Genomic DNA, 25529 nt, shown 5'->3' on the forward strand with positions numbered 1-25529 from the left:
ACCCACACCCACACACACACACACACACACACACACAGGGCTCACCTGTTTTTGCATCTTTCCAGTCATCTGAAAGAATGGTCTTTGTCTGGATAGTGTACTTAGAGATAGGACTGTGATTGTCTGAACCACGGCTCCAAGTAAGTGCCACAGAAGTGGCTCTGATGTCTTCTATTCTCAGACCACCTGGGGGACCTGGGGGACCTGGAATGAAAATTTAGGTAATGAATCAATAAATCTCATCTAGTACATTGTATACAATTACATGTCTCCACTTGCAATTAATTCAACCAACATTTGTACACCATACTGAATGTTGCTGCATTTCCATTAAGTAGGGGCTATTAGAAGTGATAATAAGCTGGACACCAGTGGCTCACTCCTGTAATCCTAGCTATCCAGGAGGCTGAGATCTGAAGATCACAGTTCGAAGCCAGACTGGGCAGGAAATTCCATGAGATTCTTATCTGCAAATAAGCACCCACAAAAGCTAGAAGAAGAGCCGTGATTCAAAGTGGTAGGTCACTAGCCTTAAACAGAAAAGCTCAGGGATAGTGCCTAGGCCCCAAGTTCCAGCTCCAGGACTGGTATACACACACACACACACACACACACACACACACAAAGTGATGATAATATCATTTGGAGGTTCCACTGAGTTATAAAGAAGGAGATAAATATTGTTGTTAAAAAACAGCATTTTAGTTTGGGATACACATGATATTCTCTGAATCAAAAAATGCACCAAAGCCTAACACAGATGGTAGCATAGTGAGATTTAAAGAACACTTGATGGATGTCATGAGTCAAATTTAGTCAAGGGATGAGAACACTTGGTCAAAAGTTCCATTCTATGCCCCCCCCCAATAAAATCAATACTTTCTTAAAACCTTTAATGCGATATATAAAATGTTAACCCTAATGATAATGTAGGTAATGTATTTTACTTAGAACAGAAATTTCTGGGCACCATTTTATGGATCCTTTGGGGTAGTAAAATTCCATATTACTTTAAAGCAATAAATACAACATGAAAATAAATGCTTGCATTTATATAACATGTAGAAAATGATGGTCAACTCAGAGATTAAACCACAAATGCTCTGTTTAACCTTGGTAAGCTTCTTAAATATATTAAGCACTTGCTTTCTCATTTGTAAAATAGGTGTGGTGCAAATTGATCTATCTGGGCCGTTACTGGGATGAAAATAACATCATTAAAGAATGGAGTGTTAAAGCTGCATATAGAAAGCCCTAGGTAAATTTTACCAATTGATATTACTGTTATTCTCCTATAAGAACTTTCATGATTTTCTATTAGATGACTTGCTTAGCTTGAATGACTTTCTGCCCATGTGGGCTTTGGTTTTTCTCAACAGCAGAGGAAATATCCATGCATTTGTAATTTCCTGTGACTAGACCCAAGTAGGAAAGGTGTTTATAGATCCACAAATATAGCATCACTAGCTAATAACACAAGACACACCCACTGATGGTAGTAGATTTTATTATTTGGAAATATTTCCCTATGAACCCAGGAGAGCTAAATAAACTTGTAGAGTCATCATCTCTAACAAAGTACTTATACTTCGAGGTTAAGTAAACATAGACACATAAATAACAGTACATCTCATCTTCAGAGAATATATTTCATTTTTTCAAGTGCAAATAACCACATTGAAATACAATGTAGATTGTTCATCAGAAATAAGAAGTTCATCACTTACAGCAAATATCCTCCTAAGCCAAATACTGAGTATACTATTACAATATTAGAATGAAAATTAGTGTTAACAAGTAAACGAAACAATGTTACAGAGAAGACAAACTCCCATAATACATGCATTCAGATACTTTTCTGCACATGGAGATGTGACATTCAGACAAGTGAAAGAGAATTTAAAACAGATTGCTATAGATTAGTCTTTAACCACCCAAGGTTATGTCATTTCCTGCAGTTACTCTCTGAAGAGTTTCAAATGATTATTACACAATGATCAGATATTTTTAGTGTACTTGTTGCTTATGTTTAATGTCTTCATTTGTTTGGGACATCGTAAACATAACTGGTTTATTCAGTAGTTCACTCTTTGATGTGTATTGCCATTGAGCATAATTCTATAATTACATTTGCCTTTTTTGTTCTCTGATGTTTTGGCTATACTGTTTGCTTTGCTTGTTGTCTTTGTTATCCTAGCATTGGGGCTTGAACTGGGACCTTAAGCACTCTCATTCAGCTTTCTGTCTCATGGCTGGTGCTTCACACTTGAGCCATACCCCCAGTCCTTAGAGTGAGTTCTTAAGAAATATTTGCTGAGTGATCTTCAGTAGCTTCTATCCATGAGACGGTGATCTATAATTCATTTTCCCCCTTGCCTGGAAATCTTTCATTGTCAGAGAAGGTAGAGTGGAGGAGCCAATATGAAAAGAGGTTGATTAGTGTCTGTTAAAACCATTGTGTGGCAAGATTGGTGATGTTTCAGCTGGTGCCAATTTTTTTTTCCCCATCCAGTAGTCACTTGTCTGCAAATACCTCACAGAAAATAGCTAAGAAAAAAATATAATGTCGAAAAAGTAGGACATAAGTAGAGCATTTAAAATCACTTTGGCTCTAAATGCTGCATGCGCACTGATCTTGATCAAGCTTCTTAAATTTATAGGCTCTCGTTTTCTCTTTTGTAGAATAGGAATGATGTAAATGGATCTTACTGGGTTATTGTTAGGATAAAAATAACTGAGTGTCAGGCCTGCTCATAGAAAGCTCGAGTGAACTTTAGCTATTAACAGTATTATGATTATCATTATTGTTGTTATTATTATGACTACTATTATTAGGACTACTAATATTATTTCTTGTCCTGGGGCTTGGACTCAGGGTCTGGGAGCTCTTACTGAGCTTTTTATTGTTGTTCAAGGCTAGCACTCTACCCCTTGAGCCACAGTTCCACTTACAGCTTGGCTTTTTTTTGCGGGGGGGGGGGGGGGGGGGATTAATTGGCAATAAGAGTCTCACAGACTTTCTTATCCAAGTTGGTTTTGAACTGTGATCCTCAGATTTCAGCCTCTTAAGTAGTTAAGATGACAGGCTTGACACTGGCATCTGGAGCTATTAACAATATTATTGTTATTCTTCTATAAGAATTTTCTAGGTGTGTCAGCTCCCTCACTATTAGTACTGATCAAAACTTACCAGGGATTTGCTTATCAAACTACTCTATGACTCTTTTATCACTTGAAAGGAAGTAATCTTGGGAAATGAAGTGTTTTCTGTCAAATTTCATGGAGAAGAGAAAAAGTCCAGAATATGAGGTCCTCTCCTGTATACAAAGATTCATAGTGGCAAAAATAAAACACTGCTCTCACAGAGCCAAGCTGGTCTGAGTTGAGCCCAGGCTAGTGCCTCCGTGTCTTCCAGAAGAAGACCAGCTCATGTAACTTGCTCAACTCTTAATTCAGAATGTAGGGAAATGTTTTGTGGTAGAAAATAAAATAATGAAAACCAGGTACCGGTGGTTAACACCTGTAATTCTATTTGTTCAAGCAGCTGAGACTTGGAGCACTGCAGTTTGAAGCTAACCTAGGAAGCAGTCTGTGAGACTCCATCTCTAATTAACCAGCAAAAAGCAGGACTGGGGACATGGCTCAAGTGGTAGAGTACCAGCTGTGAGCAGGAAAGATGAGTGAGAACACAAAGTCTTGAGTTCAATGCATGGTATCATCTGTCAATAATGATGATGATGATGATAATAATAATATATAATTCTGAATTCATTAATGTTAATCTTTTCTGAATTATTATTTTATTATTATTTTTAAAGAAAACCTATTTATTAATGAAATTAAAATATAATGTCTACTCAGTTCGTCATTTTGTATTAAGTAACTAAAAAAGTAATTAGGCTGGGTGCCAGTGGCTCATGTCAGTAATACAAGATAATAAGGAGGCTGAGATCTGAGGATCACAGTTCAAATCCAGCCCAAGCAAGAAAGTCTATGAAACTCTTATCTCCAATTAACCTCCAAAAAGCCAGAAGTGGATCTGTGGCCTAAGTGGAAGAGTGCTAGTCTTCAGGGAAAAACAAAGAGACAGCACTGAGGCACTGAGTTCAAGTGTAGTACTGGCAAACATGTACAAACACACATACACACATTAGAAAAAAAAATGTTTGGGACTCTCAGAAATACCATTACTTTTCAACTTGGCCATTTTTCTTTAGAAATATTGAAGCAGTCAATGAAGAGGACTTCATAGACTTGGGAGAAAACAGTAAAAAAAAGTCTTTTCCAAATGATTGATCACACACTGTAAGCTGGCCTTTTTTTCGTGATCAACAATGAAGACTCATGTTTTCAGTAATTCAGAGGGAAGAGCGGATTTGAATTTCAGACCTTCCAAGTGTGAACACAATGAAGACAAGTTGTAAGTAACACCTGGCATCTTTTAAGTGAATGATATTACTTATTGGTAGCCCTGATTTGAATGTTCTCTTCCTCTAAACAGCTATATCTGGAATTCTCAACAATCATTGATGGAAAAGATCCCTTTAAACCACTAGTCTTTTGGGGACAACCCTCCACCTTTTATTTTATTTTATTTTTTGTGCCAGTCTTGGGGCTTGAATTCTGAGCTTGGTGGCTGAACCTGAGCTTTTGTGCTCAAGGCTAGATTTCTCCTAATTGAGCCACAGCTCTACTTCCAACTTTTGGTGGCCAATTGGAGATAAGAATCTCATGATTTTCCTTCCCAGTCTGGATTTGGACCTCCATCCTCAGATCTCAGTCTCCTGAGTAGCAAGGATTACAGGTGTGAGCCACAAATGCCTGGCCATATTCCACTCTCCATACAAGAATTGTGGATCATAAACTGGTGCTAAAACCAGGCTTTCTTTTAATTACTTCCTGAAGAGTTACCAATGGAAAAAGAGAATTGACAGTAGTTTTAGCATAGTGCTTTTCTTTTAATTACTTCCTAAAGCATTACGAATGGAAAAAGAGAATTGACATAGTTCATGATTTATTGTTCATTTTTACTAAAGTGGGTGATCATTCCTTCTGTGGTTTTGTGGTCCCTTTTCCAAAATAAGACAATTAAAGTCTCTTTATTACAGTAGACCAGCTCTTGCCATAAACGTTGGTTAAAACAATGGTTCTATGATCAGCTATACAATGCAGATCCATGTTGTATTATCTTATTGTTTGATTTTCTACTAAGATATACAACACAGATCCATGTTGTGTTATCATATTGTTTGAATTTCTACTAAGATAAAGCTAAATGTGAAAGCTTTCTACTATGTAATAGGGTTTGGCAGTTTATATACCCTAGACATTGGTAAAAAGTGAATTTAGATCCTAATTAGACAGAAAACAGGCAGGGCACTGGTGGCTCACACCTGTAATCCTAGCTTCTCAGGACGCTGAGATCTGAGGATCACAGTTCAAAGCCAGCCCAGGCAGGGAAGTCTGTGAGACTCTTATCTCCAATAAACCACTAGAAAACCGGATGTGGTGCTGTGGCTCAAGCAGTAGAGCGCTTGCCTTGAGCTGAACTGCTGAGTGATAGTGCCCAGGCCCAGAGTTCAAGCCCCATGACCGACCAAAAAATAAATAAATAAATAAATAAATAAATAAAATATAAAATAGACAGAAGACAAAGGAGGAGGTGAGAGGTCAATGAAACTATGTGATTGTCCATATTGACATTGTTGCAGTTTGTTTAAACAAATGTTCTCTCTTTCCTAGTATAAGTTACCTTTGCTATGTAGTTGTTGTTTTAAAATAATTCTTCTTTCTTTCCCATCTTTCTTTTTTTTCCTATCTGATCTGGGTGGTACGATTTCAGATATAAACTATGAGCACAAATATGACTCATGCGCAGATCCATGGTGATGTTTAAAGAAACGTGAAAATCTTAAAATTAATTTTTTTATGTGTGGATGCTGGTACTAGAACTTGAACTCAGGGCCTGGAGTCTGGCCCTTAGATTTTTACACTTAAGGATGCTGCTTTATCACTTGAGCCAGAACTCCACTTCCTTCTTTTAGGTGGTTAATTGGAAATAAGAGTCTCATGGTTTCCTGGCCAGGCTGGCTTCGAACTGTGATCCTCAGGTCTCAGTCTCCTAATTAGCTAGGATTACCGGCATAAGCATGTACCTTTAAATATGATCTTAAAATGGAAATTAATGTAGATCTCAAGTCCAAACTTTAAGAGCTCCTTCTGTGATTCCAACTGAGACTATAAACATAAAATATGCACATAAGTAACATCTCAAAAGCAGAGACTATTTAAAAAAACGCATAAATATGTGATGATTGAAGAATCAAAGCCATAGTCCTTAAAACTTTCCTGAGAGTTCTCCCAACCACAAATGGAGCTGCTGGAGACCCAAATGGTATACCGTACCTACAAATAAAGCCATCGAAGAAGACAAAGTTGTTTCTTGAGAAAACACAATTTTAAGTGCAAGTGTCTCTGCCCAAAAGAAGGAAAATAAGAACATTTTCAAGCAATGTGATTTGAAAAGCGCTGGAAAGAGTTGCATAAATTTCAGTTTGAATCCCTAACCTATTTCAATCCATCAGTCCTTCCAATAAAAAGCTTAATCTTGATCTCAAATGACAATCCAAGAAAGCTGGAATTAGTTTAACTTTAATGTGAACACATATTGAATACGGCTGAGCCAAGTCTATGGAAAGTTTGTTATGAATACATATTGTTCCATGTATGCTCTGTGTTGACTTCCCAATTCTAGGAGTTGTTCCAGGACTCTTTGGGGGTCATAGTCACTGGTCAGTTGTTTATTGGTGCTTGCATACTTCTGGGAAGGGATAGGAAATGGCCATGCATTGGTGAAATTGACAGCAACACAGCTTATTACCTGTGCTTGGAATCAAAAATCCCATTCAGTGCTCACCCTCTTGTGTTATTTAGACTTCACCGGCTCTTCATACTTTTATTTTTTTTCAGGTAATGGGCTAACTTCTGAGATACACAATTTCAAAGAAAACCAGGACAGGAAAACACACGATTTGTAACTTGGCCAGTATATGACTTACTAGGTTAATTTACTAGGCATTATTTTTAGGTATTAGTAAAGCTATATCATTTTTGTTTAAAACAATTGTTTTTTCCTGCTCAAAGAATGTTTAGATGTTTCAAGAGGAGAGACAATATCTATGAACTAGGTTGCCAGGGAGTTGAGGGGTCTTACAGAAGCTACAGGATTGAGTTAATTAGTCAAATCTAGTATAAAATGTTAAAAAAATATATGTATTAAAAAATTAAAAAAGCTTTCACACAAATGGTGTCAACGATCACCAGGTTGGAGGCAGGCTGGCACAGACGGGGAGAAAGGGATCCACCATGCTTTTCTCTCCATCTTTTCTGATTTTACCTGCAAGAGGAAAGATCAATGCTGAAGGGGAGAGTTCAGATGTCCAGGATTGGGCAGGAAACCATGAACCCTGGGGATTTGCCATATTTGCTGGATAGGTGAATTGGAATCAGGTACAAATACAGCTCACTTCTAGACATGAAGGATGGGGATCCAAATGAGAAAAGGGTCTAAGTGATGTGCATTGACTCAATTGGATTCATCTCTCTGTCTCTGTCTCTCTCTGTATTTCTATGTCTCTGGGTCTGTCTCTGTGTCCGTCCGTCTGTCTGTCTGTCTGTCTGTCTGTCTCTCTGTCTCTCTCTCTCTCTCAGTCCCTATCCTGAACTTGAACTCAGAGGTTGAGCTAATAGAGATAAGAGTTTCCAAGACTTCCCTGCCTAGGCTGACATCTCTCTTTCTCTTAAGCAGCATCTAAATTTCTAAAGAACAAGAGTCTTAAATGGAGACCTTCTATAAAAAAAAAAAATAGCAACCAAACTCCTGGACCCTTTGTAAATTTCATCCTTAGAATTCAAGTCTACCTACTAAAGTGTATGCTTATGTATAGAAGACTTTTAATGAAAAACTACACTGAGGATGAAGCAATAATTCATTTTTTCCAGTGTGAAAAGTTATTTCTAATATAAAACTATGGAAAATGAAATGTGCTATAATCAGAAACATGGACATGAGGATTACACATATTTTACAAGTCCCAGGAATACTTCTCCTTGGAAGGATTCTGTGTCAATCTGTCCTTTTAAATAATAATCAGGTTTAAAATACTCAATAATAATTACTCTGGTTTAGGTACTTACTGTTTTCAAAAGATACTGACATAAAGTCACTTTTAAGTGAAATTAAGTGATATAGTCTACTTGTGTTTTAAATTTGTGTTTTAATTTTCAAAATTAAAAATCAAGTGAGGGGGCTGGGAAGGTGGCTCAGTGGTAGAGTGCTTGCCTTGTATGCATGAGGCACTGGATTCCATTCCTCAGTACCACATAAGCAGAAAAAAACAGAAGTGGCGCTGTGGCTCAAGTGGTAGAGCACTAGGCTTGAGCTGAAGAGCTGAGGGACAGCGCCTGCCCAGAGTTCAGGCCCCATGACTGACAAAAAAAAAAAAAAAAATCAAGTGAGGGCCAGGTATTGTGGCACACATCTGTAGTCCCAGCTATGCAGAATGGTATATGGTTTCAGGCCATCCTGGGCAAAAATTCAAGACTCTATGTGAAAAATAACTAAAGCAGGAAAGGGCTGGGGGAACAGCTTAAATGTAACAGTGCCTTAGTGCTGGGAATACAGGCATGTACTACCATAGCTGCCTTCCTTTTAGATTAAGCAATAATTCTAAAAGGTTAATTCATAGTTGGGGCTAGATACCATGGGCATCTATGTCTCAAGTTTTAAAAAATATCATGTACGTCACATAATGTGTGTGTATGTGTGTGCATGCACACGGGTGCAAGTCCTGGGACTTGAACTTAGAGCTTGGGCACTGTCCCTAGGCTTTTAGTGCTCAAAACTAGCACTCTACCACTTGAACCACAGCTCAGCTTCCACTTTCTGCTTGTTAATGGGAGATATGAGTCTCATAGACTTTCCTGCCCAGTCTGGATTCAAACTTCAATCCTCAGTTCTCAGCCACCTGAGTAGCTAGGATTACAGGTGTGAGCCATGACGCCAAACTATTTTATTAATTTTTATGTTTGTGTATATAAATAGCAAAGGGGAAGGAATCACAGGAAAACACTTTGCCACAGTACATATTGAGGACTTTTATGTATTATGAACTGCAACCATTACTATTCTCTTTCATAAACACAGGATTTGAGACTCATAGTGATTAGCCCAGATGCCAGAGACCTCAGATAATTAAATATGTGCACTAGATATCTAATTTATGATTTTAATGCCAAGGCTAGAGCCTTTTCCTCCTACCATCTAGATCTTTTAAGGATTGTGTATATATATATATATATATGTATATATATATACATACATACATATGTATACATATACATATACATACATACAACAATGCTATCATAGCCAATTATATAATTAACAAATGATGATTCATCTTTCCCTACCTATCCAAAACTAATTATTGTTTAATTATTAGTATTAGGCCACATTATAGCTACCATTGTCCCAACTGAGAGTTGTTTAAACGGGAGAAATTCTATCCAGGAAAACTCACTGACAGTTCCTTGTAAATCTAATCTTTATTGTCAATAATAGCAAAGGTCACAAAATACATTTGGCTCCTTAAGCATATACAATTTTATTTTTATTTTTGCACACCCATACTGACTGGGGCTTGAACTCAGGACTGGATACTGTCTCTTAGTTGGTGTTCTACCACTTGAGCCACACCTCCTCTTCTAGATTTTGCTGGTTCATTAGAGATAAGAGACTCAAGGGCTTTCCTGCCTGGGCTGTCTTTGAACCATGATACTCAGGTCTCAGCCTCCTGAGTAGCTAGGATTCGAGTGTGAGCCACCAGGGCCCAACACTGTATGTTTGTTTTTAATGTTGCATTCATAATAACATATTTAGAGCAAAAGGACTGAAATTATAAAAGTGTTGCCATTTATTTACTTTAAAGGATTTTGGGATATCACCAGTTTTCTGCCTCTGTTTTTCAAAACTGGACATCATTAGCATAATTCTCACTTAATTTGGCATAATTGTCTAATAAATACACACTGATTAATAAAAATAGTAAAGAATCTAAAAGCTCACAATGCCGATAAGCTTCTATAATACTTTATCACTCCATTCTGGAACCAAAGAAAAGGGAGCAAAGTTTTAGATTATTTTGAAAGAAGCCATGGCTACATATTAACTCTGAGCAGAGAAATTCCTGTTTGCCTAAAACTGATCAGTTTCACCATAAAACCAAGAGAGCCAAAAGAAATGCATTTATATTTAATGTACTGTGAGCAGAGAAATTCCTGTCTAAAACTGATCAGTTTTATGATAAGACCAAGAGAACCAAAAGAAATGAATTTTTATGTAATGTACTTTGAGAAATACAATTTCAAATCCCTGGTTAATTTACAAATCCAATAGTAATTTAAAATGCTGTTGTTTTTACTAAGTTTTCTTTTTAGAAAATACAAGTACTGACTGGGCACTGGTGGCTCAGAAGGCTAAGATCTGAGGAATTTGGTTTGAATGCATCAAGGACAGAAAGTCTGTGATACTCTTATTTCCAATTTACCACTCAAAAGCCACAAGTAGAAGTATGGCTCAAGTGGTAGAGTGCCAGCCTTGATTGACAATGCTAAGGGACAGCAAATAGGCCCTAATTTCAAGCCCAGGACCAGCACCAAAAATAAAAACAAGCCAACAAACAAATAATAGAAGTACTAAACTGTAATTTATAAACTATCAACCATTTTCTAAATTCTATACTTACTATAATTAGATCTGTGTCTCAGTTGGATATTTCCAGTTTAGTTTGCAATAACAATAGAGAACTGGCCCTAAGAAGCTTGCCTTTGACCGCAATTTGTTTCTTCTCAGAAGAAAGGGGAATGCTTCATTTCTGGAGAAGCTTTGGTATCAATCTTGGTATTGCTGTGGTCATCTGCAGAATGGGGTCAGCATGATGCCTTTCATGATGGAGCCCAGCCCTCCTTATTCCTGCCAGCGTGGGTAGAGAGGGCCATTTTGTTGTCTCCATCCAGCAAGGCTGAGGAGACGGAGTCTGTGGCAAGATTTCTTTGGCCAAAGCAATGGAAAGCACAGGCGAATATCCAAGTATCTGAGGTGAATGTGTGTTTTGCTGCCCCAAATACTTGAGCATCTCTTTAATTTCACTACAATGATGTGAACATGGATATTGCTGCTGGTATAAGCTTATCTACTTCTTGGATCTCTTCCCATGTTTATCTACAAATGGTGAGGGTGTGTGTGTGTATGTATGTGTGTGTGGTACAATGTGTGCTTATATGTCTAAATTGGTATCGAAATTAAATGAAACTTTTAGGTCCCTGACTATATGATTATTAAATTGGTAGATGTAAAGTTATTTTGAAGTAATTGCAGCCTGGCATGCCTCAAAAATAATTCTGAGTATAAATCCACATCTGCTTATCTAACAATAATACTTTGAATACAGGGATTCCTGAACACAATATGAATATTTAGGGTAGGTACCAGAGACATCTAAATTCTGAGTTAGCACCAAGAGTTCCATAAATTATCAGCAGATCCTGTGTTCTTTTTACTACATCCAGGGTGTGTGTATGTGTGTGTGTGTGTGTGTGTGTGTGTGTGTGTGTGTGTGTGTGTGTGTCTGTGTCTGTGTCTGTGTGTCTGTACTGGAGCTTGGACTCAGGGCTTTGAGCTATCACTTAGCTTTTTCACTCACAGCTGATATGCTCTACCACTTGAACCACCGCTCCACTTCATGCCTCTCAGTAGTTAATTGGAGATAAGAGTCTCACAGACTTTTTGGTACAAGCTGGCTTCAAAATGCAATTCCCAGTTCTCAGCTTCTTGAGTAGCTAGGATTTATAGGTGTGAGCCACCAGCAGCTGGCTCAAGGTCTTTGAGTTAGTCATACAAATAAAACCCTAAGTAATCCAAGAGTTAGTTAACTTTTTTTTTCTAATGGGTAACTTTGGCTTTATTTTTCCCCACAATGTATTTTTTGTAATTAAATTACTTTTTTTAAGTCAATATATACCAGACAATGAGAGGGAAAGATAAATGGATAAAAACTTAAAGCAGGAATTTTTACTACTTAGGACAACGCTGGTAATCTTCCTAATATGATGAATGTAAGAAATTAACTATGCATTTTCTTTATTGATACTGAGTAGAAGCCTACTACACTGAGAAGACAATTTGGGGTCCTTGTGTCTCAATGCAGAGAAGAGATTTCAGGGGGAATTCTTTTCTTCCAGAGTCCAAGGTTGTGAGATGAAGGACAGAAAAATCACTTGGTGACTTCTAAGAATAATTCTTGACTTAAAATGGTATGTTCAAATGGCAACACAAATGCAAAGATTTCACACTTACTGGGAAGAAGTGGAAAGACAAACATGGAATCCATGGAGAAATTGACAACAATAAGACTGTAAAAACATTCTCAATTTAGACAAAGAAATGATTTTTCCATATTTGTGAAAGAAATTTGTAGGATGATGTCTCCAAGTAAACACATTATTGGATTAATTTTTGCCTGAATGGTAAAAATTGGCATGCTCAGGATAAAATCTCTGCTAGTATAGAGCAACTGGAAGTAATAAAGAATCCTGAACATTTTCATATGAAAGACTTTTAGACTACCATTGCTCATAATTGAAAATATAACCATATTACTCAGAATAAAAAATGCCATGATAGCTTTCATTAGGTTAGTTTATTCAGCTATTTTACCTTAACTTATGCACCAAAGACTTTCAAAGTAGTTTAGTCATCAACCAAAATGACCATCTTGAGAAAGTATCTGACAACCATGCTATTAGGCCAAGTAAAGCAATTTTCATAGATTACAGCTAATGCAGATGACAGCTAACTTGTATTGCTTTCTAATCTGAAACTATATATTTTTCCTCAGAAACACACATACACACACACACACACACACACACACACACACACACACACACACCCATACACATGCACAAAATTGTTCTCTCTGAATAAAAATCCACCTAAGACAAAATACAGGTATAAAGCTTCTAGTAAAATAACATAAACAACACAAGTATGTTTTGAGGCACAACAATTTCTATAATTTTCCTATTATCTGTTCTAGTTTCAATTCTTTCTCCAAAACATTTTCAAATTCTATGGAGTATAATATTTTGGGGGTTGAGAATCAGACAGAATGAAGTATTTTAGATAATAGTAATTTTTCCTATCTGCTCACTGATTGAAACCTCAGACTTAAATTAAGAAGTATACTGTAAGATAGCTTACAGGTATATATGCAGAGAGCTTAAAAGTAAGATGCTGATTTCATTTCCTTCTTGGGAAGCTTCAGTGACAGACATGTTTGTTCGCCCAGGTATGGGAAAAGTATTCCTAACAATGGATGGTATTGCCGAGGGTATTTTTCTTGTTGTTATTTGTTTTTTGTCTGTACTTGGGTTTGAACTCATGGCTAATTGGAGATAAGAGTCTCACGACTTTCTTTCTCAAGCTGACTTTGAACCTTAATCCTCAGATCTGGTGCCTAGCTACTGAAGATATTTTAACACAGCAGGAGAGTAAAGGAAAGAACAAATTTTAAAATGGTTAGTAAGGGAAAGAAGTTATGGCTTAAATGGTAGAGCATCAGCCTGTGATCAAAAGCAATAGGCCCTGTGTTCGATTCCTCATCTGGAAAAACAAAACAAAACAAAACAAAAACCTATTTGCGCACTGGTAATCCTAGCTACTGAGGAGGCTGAGATCAGAGGCTGAGATTTGAACCTGCCCAGGCAGAAAGATCTAAGAAACTCATATTTCCAATTAACCAGCAAAAAATTGGAAGTAGGGTAGTGGCTCAAGTAGCAGAGTACCATCCATGAGGGAAAAAGCCAAGTGAGAACATAAGGTAAGACTTTGAGTTCAAGTCCCATTACCAGTACCATTTAAAAAAAAAAAAAAAGGTCAAGGGGCTAGGAAGGGGGCTTGCTTTGCATGCATGTGGCCCTGGGTTCGATTCCTCAGCATCACCTAAGCAGAAAAGCCGGAAGTGGTGCTGTGGCTCAAGTGGTAGAACACCATACTTGAGCGGAAGGGCTGAGGGACAGCGCCCAGGCCCAGAGATCAGGCCCCACAACTGACCAAAAAAAAATTTTTTTTTAAAAAGGTCAATAAATATTTTTAAAAGAAGAACTGTGGCATTGTAATTTTAATGTGACATTGAGAAAAGAACTATAAAACTATGTAAAGGATAGGGCAATTCAGTAAATATGAATGAACATGCAAATATGAATTTTATAGCAGTACAAAAGATAGCTCACACAAAGATTACTGTAAAACACATCAGAGAAAGTCTCAATATTTATGAAATTTTGGAAGATAGCACTCATATTTGGAACATCAGGGAAACATTTCTGAGGTTAGTAATACTTGAGCCAAAAAGGTCAATATGACTTAGGCAACAGAAAGGCTGAGATGACTAGATGCTGGTAGTTCATGTAATTATAGCTACTCAGGAGGCTGAGATCTGAGGTTCACAGTTCAAAGCCAGCCTGAGCAGCCAAGTCTGTGAGACTTTTGTTTCCAATTAACCACCCAAAAGCTGGAAGTGGAACTATGGCTCAAGTAGGAAAGCACCAGTCTTGAGTAGAAAAATAAAACGCTAAGAAACAGTACCAATCCCTGAGTTCAAGCCCCTGGCACCCAAAAAAAAAAAAAAAGATATGAGACATATACTAAATTCTATGAATCCCAGAAGAGATAGAGACATAGTAGTCTGTGTGTGTGTGTGTGTGTGTGTGTGTGTGTGTGTGTGTGTGTGTGTGTGTGTGTGTGAATCATTTGAACATTGGTAGTTGGCAATGAGGAGTGGTGACTAATAGAACACAGACATTCTGAAAGAATTGCATACAATCTCTTGGGAACTAAGCTTAAAAGAATTGTCTTCTCCACAGTCAATGAGAGAAAAGGCAGTTAATAGGCACTCCATGTCCTGTTCCATATTCCACTCAGCAGCTCAGATGCCAGCAGCAAAGAGAGTGTATCTCCAACTCACCTTGGTCCCCTCACTTCCTCTGTGATAGAAGGACAATTATAGCTGGGTTAGTTTGAAAATAAACAATGAATAACCACAGGATATGTATATCAGTTATCTTCTTATGAGAGTCATAAAGATATACCATGTGCTGTCAGGATGAGCCACGTCAACAGTCAATATCTATCCACACACAAAAACACTACAACAGTCGACACTAGAAAGTCTTAGAAGGAAATGAGAACATGGATGAGTCCTAAATTTTCATCGGCATTTATTTTCCAGAAGATCTGAAGAAAACAACAAAACCAACATTCTTTAAAGCTTGCCCAGCATAAATAAATTCTCTATCTATCTATCTATCCATCTATCTATCCATCTATCTATCTATCTATCTATCTATCTATCTATCTATCTATCTATCTATCTATCTATCTATCTATCTACCTATCTATCTATCTATCTATCTGCTTGTTTGATGTGAATCTGAATGTCAGATGTCTTTTGATTTTCAATCTGAAAGTGCGTGTGCCTTACCTCGCACAACAAGGTCAGCTGAGGCTGAAGAATTGTCTACAATCGTCTGGGCGGTGCACGTGTATCTTCCTGCGTGTTTGAGCTGGGCATTTCGGATGAGGAGTTCTCCATTGGCATCCAGCTGTTAGGGAAGGAGAGCAGTCATTCCAGTCAGTAGAATTCTGTCACCAATTCTATGGCATTTAGTATACAAAGACTGTGTTTCTTTTTCCTATGGAAATGAGCATCATTGGAAAAAAAATTTGTTTTAGCTGGACACCTGTGGCTCACATCTATAATTCTAGCTACTTAGAAGGGCTGAGACTTGAAGGACCATGGTTCAAGGCTAGCCAGGGCAGAAAAATTTGTGAGACTCCATCTCCAGTTCACCAACAAAATGTCAGCCTGGAAATGTGGCTCAGGTGGTAGAGCTTGAGCCTTGCATGCTAGTTGAGTAAGCCTGAGGCCTGAGTTCAAATCCTGGTACCAGGGCTTCAGTTTCTCAACTGAAAATTGACCAAATCAACTATTTAAATCCCCCTTAGCCTTTGTATCTTTAACCTTTCTATTAACAAAAATAATTTCTGTGAACATTATTTTATTATCCTGAGAGAAAGTTAAAAGATGAGATTATTGATACCTTTTTAAAGAAAAACATTAAGGTCTAATGATCTGGGCACTAAATGTGAGTGTGGATAGAGGTTTCAACCTGGGCAGACAAATCTAAGAGACTCATATTGCCAAATAAACCAGAAAAATACTAAAAATGGAGGTATGGTAGAGTGCTAGCCTTGAGCACAAAGGCTCAGGAATAGCACCTAGGACCTGAGTTCAGGCCCTAGCACTACACACACACACACACACACACACACACACACACACACACACACACACACACACATTCATGCACGCATGCACAGATGGACACATGCAAAGACATAAACAGATAGTCATAATCTGGGCATATTGGCTTAAATGGTTGAAAGAGATCCTAACAGAAAGTCACAGAAAGTCCTTTGCTGACTTTGGTAGGGGGAGGGGGAAGAGGGTTGGGTGGGGGGCGGGGGGGGGGGAGGAGGATAGGATGGGAAGGGGAAACAAAGGAGGAGGCTACAATGCTTGATAAGAAATGTACTCATTATCTTGCCCATGTAATTGTAACCCCTCTGTACAGTATTTTCACAATAAAAAATATATATATTAGAAAAAATAAAAATAAAATAAAAGTCCTTTGCTGGTTGGCTACACACACAACTTGTTCTTTGATATTAGGTGGTCTCAGTTAACACACAGGTAGATATTTGGTTATTTAGTGTCTGTTGGGGTCTTCCTGTCCCTTAAAGTCAAGATTCCCTAATATGGAAACAATTTCTAATACTTCTGCAAATTCTTGAATTAGGGGAAGGCATTTTGTTGTTGTTGTTCAACCGCCTTTCTCTTGGTCTACATATATTCATTCTTTGACCATACCAAGCAGCTTCAGACAAGACAATAAGCCCCTTTCCTGTGTTTTACCATAAAACCTACCAACACCAAGTATTTCCTCACAAGATGGCCTATCAAAAACTTAAAAGTGATGCAACAGGCTGTATCCTACAAGGCAGAACAAATAAATATTTAAGGATCAGACATTCTATATGTCTGTTCTCAAAAGTCCTCCTAGTCACCTGTTGTTATTTTTTGGTTTTGTTTTATTTTGTTTTGTTGGTCCTGGGACTTGAACGCTGGACCTGGACACTCTCCCTGAGCTCTTCAGCTCAAGGTATGCGCTCTACTACTTGAGCCATAGTGCCATTTCTGGTTTTCAGGTGGTTAACTGGAGATAAGAGTCTCACAGACTTTCCTGCCTGGGCTGGCTTTGAACCTTGATCCTCAGATCTCAACCTCCTGAGTAGCTAGGATTACAGTGTGAGCCCATCTATAGTCACCTGTTTAATGGAGAGTCGCTAATACCCTTCATCTCTTCCAAAAGCCCTCCATCTTGCCAACAGGTGTTCCTGTTACTGTCTCTTACTCTTTCTTTTCATTTTATCCCCTTGCAAACAAAAATTGGTTTTGCTTCATTGTATGTCACTTAAATTCTTTTGATAGCTGCATGGACTTCAATGATACCTAGTCCTCCGATCCTTGCTTTTTGTGGTTAGTTATTCCATTTCTGCGTCTTGCTTCTCATGTAATTCTAATCTTGACTCCAACTCTTCCGCTCCTCTTTTTAAGCCTCCCCAAAGCTTTGACCTTCTTTTCCACAGAGTTAGCTTTTTCTAGTCAGCTGTGGTTTCCCCAGAAACTTTGTGACATACAATTCTAGTGTTTTCTTTTTGATGCCAGTCCTGAAATTTGAACTCAGGGCTTAGGTGCTGTCTCTGCACTTTATTCACTCAAAGCTAGTGCTCTACAACTTGAGCCATAGCTCCACTTCTGGGTTTTTGTTGGTTTATTAGAGATCAGAGTCTCATAAACTTTCCTACTCCAGAAGGCTTTAAACTATGATCCTCAGATCTCAGCCTCCTGAATAGCTAGGATTACAGATGGGAATGACAATTCTTAAGCTCTCCTGCTTTTCAATTTCCTCACAATTTCATCATTAAGTCTTAAATCTGTCCATCATTTTCCATCACTTTTGCCTCTGTCCTTACCCAAAGTACCAATATCTCTCTCCTGACCTGGCCCCCACCTGCTATTTGATCACTACCTGCTGCTTTGTCCTGTTGTATTCTTCATTTATTGCCCAGACTAGCCTTTAATTAATTAATGTTGGATCATATAGTGTCTGAACTCAGGTCCCTATCTGCTCACTTAGCTTGCTTGCTCAGAGCTAGCACTCTACTACTTGAGCCATGCCTGCCATCTGGCATTGTACTGGTAAGTTAGAGAAAGAAGTCTTAAAGACTTTTCTGCCCAGGCTGGCTTCAGATCATCATCCTCCAGGTCTCAATCTTCTCGGTGCCTAAGATTGTAGGTGTGACCATAGACATCTGGCTAGAATAACCTTTGAAATAAATGCAACTGTGACAGGATGCCAGTGCCTCATCCTTGGTCCGGCTGAGATCTGAGAATCACAGTTGGAAGCCATCCTAGGCAGGAAAATCCGTGAAACTGTTATGTCCATTAAACTATCAAAAAAGCCGGACGTGGAGCTGTGGCACAAGTGGTAGAGCACTAGCTCTAGCTAATGCTTTGAGCAAAAGCAGCTCGGGGAGAGCAACCAGGCCTTGAGTTCAAGCCCTAGGATGGGCAACAAAAAAAGAAAGAAAGAAAGAAAAAACAAAAGAAAAACCAGCAATTGTGCTCATCACACCCATTTCTTTCCTTTTTTTTGTTTTGGTCAGTCATGGGGCTTGAACTCAGGGCCTAGATGCTGTCCCTGAGCTCTTTTGCTCAAGGTGAGAGTTCTACCACTTTGAGCCACAGCTCCACTTCTGGTTTTTGAGTGGTTAATTGGAGATTAACCTGGGCTGGCTTTGAATTGTGATCCTCAGATCTCAGCCTCCTGAGTAGCTAGGATGACAAATGTGAGTCACCAGCACCCAGCCAATACACCCATTTCTATAAAGGAAAATCAGAACCAAAAACCTGAAACACTTAAAAATTCTCTTTTCTCAGATAAAATACATAAGCTTCCTAACAGTCAACTTGTGTCTATTCTTCTGGTTTACCCAAGACGCCATCTCACCTGGCACTGCTATCTTCCTTATACTCTGTTCTTTAGGGAAAAGGTACTCATAAATTCACCTTGTCCTCTCTCTCTGCTGTGATTCTCCAGGGTGTCTCATCTCTTGGAATTGTGATTCCTTATAGCACCTTAGCTAAAACAACATGCTTGACATTCCACCCCACTAACATCAATCAAACCATCTTCCCAGGCAAGGCTTTCTCTGGATTAAACAGATCATCTCATTATATCTATCTGTCTATCTAATCTATGGAATCTATCTATCTATCTATCTATCTATCTATCTATCTATCTATCTATCTATCTATCTATCTATCTTTATCATGGCACCTTGAACCTGTGTCACATCATATTACATATCTCAAGGGTGATTACATATTTGTGTAATTGTATGTTTAAAGTGATGCTCCCTACCAGGCACTAGTGGCTCACATATATAATCTTAACTAGGAGATCTGAGGATCATGGCTGAAAGCCAATCTGGATAGAAAAGACCAAGAGACTCTTTTCTCCTATTAATTACCAAAAAGCCAGCAGTAAAGGTATGCCTCGAGTGGCATGGTGCCAGCTTTGAGGAAGTAAAAGCTAAGCAAGAGCATAAGGCCCTGAGTTCAAGCCTTAGTGCCAGCACAAAAATCAGCCAATTAATCAATTAATTAAATGAGACTCCAGACAGACTCTTAGTTTCACATAAACCCAAGATAAATCTCTATTACATATCTACGGATCTAAAGACCATGATCTTATTACCAGTATAGGTTCAGGGATAGAATTATAGTGAATATACTAAGACTTGGGAATTGGCTCTTAAGATAATTACAATAATAATCTTAGCCAAATTAGTTTACCAAATATATATAACCTGATACAATGATAGCCCCTTAAAATTACCGAAAATGCTTAGTTAAACAGATAATACGTCATACTTTCCCAAGATTTCTCTTTTTTTTTTTGGTTAGATAGCGAAGTGATTAAGATAAAATAGCTGAATTGAGAACAGGTGCTGCTTTCCAAATGTTTGAAATCAAGTATCTATAAATAATATATTTCTAGTTATTGTTACTCTGATTTCAAGAAAAAAAGTAAAAAGCTTAAAAAAAGGAATATATATATATATATATATATATATATATATATATGAAAAGTACATTCTTGTCATATAAGAAATCTTAAAGATTTTCATTCCGTTTGTATAGTTAGAATTTGGCTTTGGCACAAGAGAAGTCAGGTTTTGCCTTCTGTTTCTGGAAAGACATTGTTTTTCTCCTGTCTTTGCTGGAATCTTGGGTTGAGATAGATAGTTTAACAGCATAACTTAGGATGAGAAGCTTGAGTTACACTTGAATAAGCTTAGAGTAAGAGCTACTTGAGGACAAGGGGTCAGATCCCACTGGATGGTCTAACTATGTGACATAGGCTGAGAGTTAGCTACACTTGTAGTCTGGCTGATCCTTCCAGAAGGACCAGCACTGTGCCTCTGGGTAACATGGCATCAGTGAACCTGAAGGCTGAGGTTAATGATGTGGGCAATCAGCCCACAATCAGCCCCCCTGGTTGGCAGTATTTTGTACAAATGGCCACACATCGAAGCTGACAGAGTGAGATGAATTTTGACTCCATGGGGAGAAAACAATGGAGACTCTGTTCCTCATATTTCTCCTGGACTTCCACTATGACTGACTTTAGTGTGCAACCTCTTCTGGTAAGAGACTGTAACCACAAGTATAATCACATCTCCTAGTGAAAAATGGAAATGAAGGCATTTTGGCAATGCCTTCAACTTTGCAAAGAAGTGAGGGTAAAGGAACTGGCCAAATTCCTCAGACCATACTGAATAGAATTTATCTAAGAAAGCGAGAAAAAAATGCTTTTTTATATTTATGTATTTAATTTTACATGTATGTATTCAAATTTATATGTTAAAATGTATTTTAAAAAACTTTAGAATCTGGATACTGCTGGCTCACACCTGTATTTCTAGCTACTCATGAAGCCAAGATCTGAGGACTACAGTTCAAAGCCAGTCTGCGCAGGAAAGACCACTGAGACTCTTCAATTAACCACCTAAGCTATGGCTCAAAGTGGTAGAATGCTAGCCTTTAAGTGAAGTAAGCCAGGCCCAAAGAAACATAGGTCCCATGGTTACCCTTATTTGCAATAACTAGTATATGTCTGAGACAAGCAGAAATGGTCAGATAAGTTGATGTTAAGTGAAATAAACCCCAAGTTATGGACTCAAATGTTTTTTCTTTCTTGATAGTGTGTCTAACATATTTATAAGATATTTCTTTGTTGCTTTGTATGTCCCTCCCCCACAGTATTTGATGTTGGTATAATTTGTGGAGGGGAAGGGAAAAATAAATTGTTTAAATAGGGATGCAGGTGGACCCATTGCAACAATGAGATGTACAAGACTTTATGTCGAAAATAAACTGTACATCTTTGGCGTAGGGGGGTGGAGATGGGAAGGGATGGGAAGGGGAAACAAAGGAGGAGGCAACAATGCTTGTTAAGAAATGCACTCATTACCTTGCCCATGTATAGTATTTTTTCACAATAAAAAAAATATAAAAAATCTCATGGACAGTGCCTGCACTCTGAATTTAAGCCCCATAACCAATAATAAAAAAACTTTTAGAGTGAACAGTAAGATTTTATATATGAGGGCTTTTCCTGAACTAGCACGACAACTAATTCACACACATACCTAAGTAATTTTTCTAGTGAGGAGAAAACAAAATGATAGAAAATAATCACATGAACTACTAGCCATTGACAAGACAGACTTTTCAAGCCTTTATATTATAGAACATAGTTGGGTGTGAGGATAAAAAAAAAAAGTTTCCCTAACCAAAGGAAAAGCTCATAGTTCTATGGTATTATTTCTTTAAATGAACTTGGTATTGTGGTTGCTTCATGTTTTTAACTGACAAATTGTCATAGTAGTTGCAGATGTAGCTCTATGTTATATCATGTGATCATCATGCAAAAGGACCTGAATTCAATCCCCCCACAAAACAAAACAAAATAAAAAAATCTACTAATAATAGAGATAATCCAGCTGCTAAACTCTGTCTCAAATAAATAAGATAAAGCATCACTACTAGTGAATATATTTTGCTACTCAAGTTTGCAGTAAGAAAATAATAGCAACAACAACAAAAAAGAAAAGAATAGCAACAATAAAGCACAAAGCTGGTGGTTCATATCTGTAGTTCTAACTACTCCAGAGTCTGAGATCTGAGGATCGTGGTTCAAAGCTAGCCTAGGCAGAAAAATCTGGGAGATTATTATCTCCAATTAATCAGTGGAAAGCCAGATGTAGAGGTGTGGCTCAAGTGGTAGACCACCAGAGTAAAAAAGCTAAGGGACAGCACCCAAGATCTGAGTTCAAGCCACAGTACTGGCACAAAACATTAATAATAATAATACACAAAGAAATAAGTTGTTTTTTGGGGGGGGAGGGGTCAGTCGTGGGGCTTAAACTCCAGGGTTGGGCGCTGTCCCTCAGCTCTTCAGCTCAAGGTGAGCGCTCTACCATTGCGCCACTTCCGGTTTTCGAGTGGTTTATTGGAGATAAGAGTCTCACTTGCCCGGGCTGGCTTTGAACCGTGAACCTCAGATCTCAGCCTCCTCAGTAGCTAGGATTACAGGCTTGAGCCACCAGCGCTCAGCCTAAGAAACAAGTTGTTGTATCAGCTTGGCCTTTTAAAAATCTTATATGTCACATATAGATTATTTTTAATGAAATAACTATCCTTCTGTCCCTAAATTATCAGGACATTCTGCCCCTATGTGTATTTATTTGATTCTGATAGGAATGATGTAGTCTTTCTATAGAAACATATATAATAAAAACCATAAATTATTTTATGTCCCCAAATATATCAAATTTATACTCATTGGATTTTCACAATAAACTCTCTTTATAATTTCTAATTAATAACATTTAAGTGATCAACTAGTTTCTATTAACAAACTATATCATTTTGGTGCTGGTCTCAGGGTATGTGCACTGTCCCTGAGCTTTTATGCTCAAGGCTAGTGCTTTAACAGTTGATCTCACAGCTCCACTTCTGGCATTTTTTGGTGGTTAATTTGAGTTAAAAGTCTCATGGACATTGAACCTCCATCCTCAGATCTCAGCAACCTGAGTAGCTAGGATTACAGGTGTCTGCCACTGGTGCCTGGCTCAGGTTCATTCTAAACTCAGATCTGCTTTAAATATTAGAACTTAGGTAGGTCCTGATGAACTAATGTCAGAAAACTGTAATACGCAGTTTCTATTTTCATTTGCTCTATATTTGGTGAAGGTGTGATACTAAAAGTCCTCCTCCTAGAAGATCAAGGGAAAAATATACTATATCATTTCCGGTAGAATTGTGTCCATTGAAAAGCTTTCCTGAAGCTATTCAAGCACCTGCCTGGAATCCTGCCTACTCAGGAGGCTGAGATGTGAGGATCGCAGTTCAAAGCCAGCTCAGGAAGAAAAGTCCACGAGACTCTGATCTTCAATGAACCGCCAAAAAAGCCAGAAGTGGAGCTGTGGCTCAAATGGCAGAGCACTACTAGCCTGGAGCATAAAAGCTCCGAGACAGCACCTAGGCCCAGAGTTCAAGCCTCAGGCCTGGTACAAAAATTTTATTTAAAAAAAAAATAAAGCTTTTCTGACATTTCTGTAAAGGCTGCTAGCACTTTCCATACCTCAGGAGAAGCTGAGGTTCCCCGCGGTTGACCAAACGCTTACAAAGCGAGTCAGGAGCCTGGACCTCAGCACATTTTAGCCACAAATTAGATACGAATGCTCTATATTTGCACTAAAAACCACAGCTTGGCTCACTTACAAAATTCTTCCCTTCCTTAGAGGAGAGTTGAATCACATACTGGAAACAGTGATAGCAGAACTCAGGGATATTCCAAAGGGGGTATGTGGTCGACCACTTTGAAGTTGCCCTGAGTGTAAATCAAGACTTCCAATATAAAAATTCCTATTCTTCTCTTTTCCCTTCCCTCAACACTTAGGGCAGAATGAAATGCAGAACATAAAATGATTGGTTCGTATCTATTAACAAACTGCATTAATCATAATAATATAGAAGCTGTATGATATAGACTGCAAGGCGGGAAATACAGGGAGAAGGCTGAAAGAGAACATACATATACCAGTCTTGGGGCTTGAGCTTAGGGCCGGGGTGCTGTCCCTGAGCATTTATGGTCAAGGCAAATGCTCTGTCACTTGAACCACAGCTCCACTTCCAATTTTCTGATGGTTAATTGGGATAAAAGTCTCATAGACTTTCCTGGTCCAGGCTGGCTTTGAACCATGATCTCAGATCTCAGCTACCTGGGTAGTTAGGATTACAAGTCTGAGACACTGGCACCCAGTTAGAAATACATATATTTTTAAGTATATACTTTATGAACATAAGTAAAAATTATGAAATATGTGTGTTATATGCCATGCACATGAAAACAAAACTCTCCTTCCTCTGGCTTGTTAGAGAGTTGGAACAGCCATAACAAACATACTGTACATGGTTGCAAATGTCCGTGCCTTGCCATCAACCCTACAATGAAATATTTACGAAAGGTTGCCTAGGTGGCGAGCTGTTCTAGACACTTTGCATGTATAAATATATTTACTCTTTTAATATTTAGGGTGGGGGATGGTCCAGGGATTTAAACTTGGGGTCACACAATTGCCTGGGTTGTTTTCTTGGCAGGTGCTCTACCACCTGAGCCATGCCTCCAGTTCTACTTTGTGCTGGTTAATTAGCGATGGAGTCTCATGGACTTTTTTTTTCCTATCCAGGATAGCTTTGAACCACAGTCTTCCAGAACTCAGCCTCCTGAATAGCTAGGATTACAGATGTGGGACACCCCTACAGTGAGATTCAGACAATCATGATGACATACATAGTTCTTAGGCTAACACCTGGATATTAGATAAATTAGAGAGTTTGTATCAATTGTGTGGTGTAGGAAAATAGTTTGTGATCATGTAAGAGACTGTCTTAAGTTGCTTATGGGCTGTGATGTCAGTAATTTGTATTCAAGGTTTTGATGGGAGAGATAAAGAGAGAGAATGAAGATGATGAGGTGGAGGAGGATAGATAATTAGAAAAGGCAAATATGCTTTTATTTTCTTCTTCTTTTCTAGTGTTCATCAAAACGTAAGGGTTTAAAACTTCACAATGCATAGCCAGTCACCAGCAGCCCACACCTATAACCCTAAGGTGTGAGGATCACTGTTTGAGACCAGCCCAGGCAGACAG

At 38.2% G+C, this 25529-nt stretch overlaps 1 protein-coding gene across 2 annotated transcripts in view; it reads right to left on the reverse strand.

Annotated features, from left to right (window-relative positions):
• Positions 1–25529, reverse strand: part of Cntn1 (contactin 1) — a 164978-nt gene that overhangs the window by 59865 nt on the left and 79584 nt on the right. Inside the window, exons 15-16 of one of the 2 annotated variants that reach the window (XM_042677745.1) lie at positions 15603–15723; positions 46–204 (exon numbers count right to left, since the gene is read on the reverse strand). In XM_042677745.1, coding sequence (XP_042533679.1) covers positions 46–204; positions 15603–15723 — 280 coding nt within the window. Of the gene's footprint in view, positions 1–45; positions 205–7316; positions 7397–15602; positions 15724–25529 lie in introns of those variants that run through there. The other variant, XM_042677746.1, reaches the window with a different exon arrangement.

This window comes from Dipodomys spectabilis, unplaced genomic scaffold (genome assembly GCF_019054845.1).
Source record: "Dipodomys spectabilis isolate Male_0828 unplaced genomic scaffold, ASM1905484v1 ptg000039l, whole genome shotgun sequence".
NCBI classification, from domain to species: Eukaryota; Metazoa; Chordata; class Mammalia; order Rodentia; family Heteromyidae; genus Dipodomys; species Dipodomys spectabilis.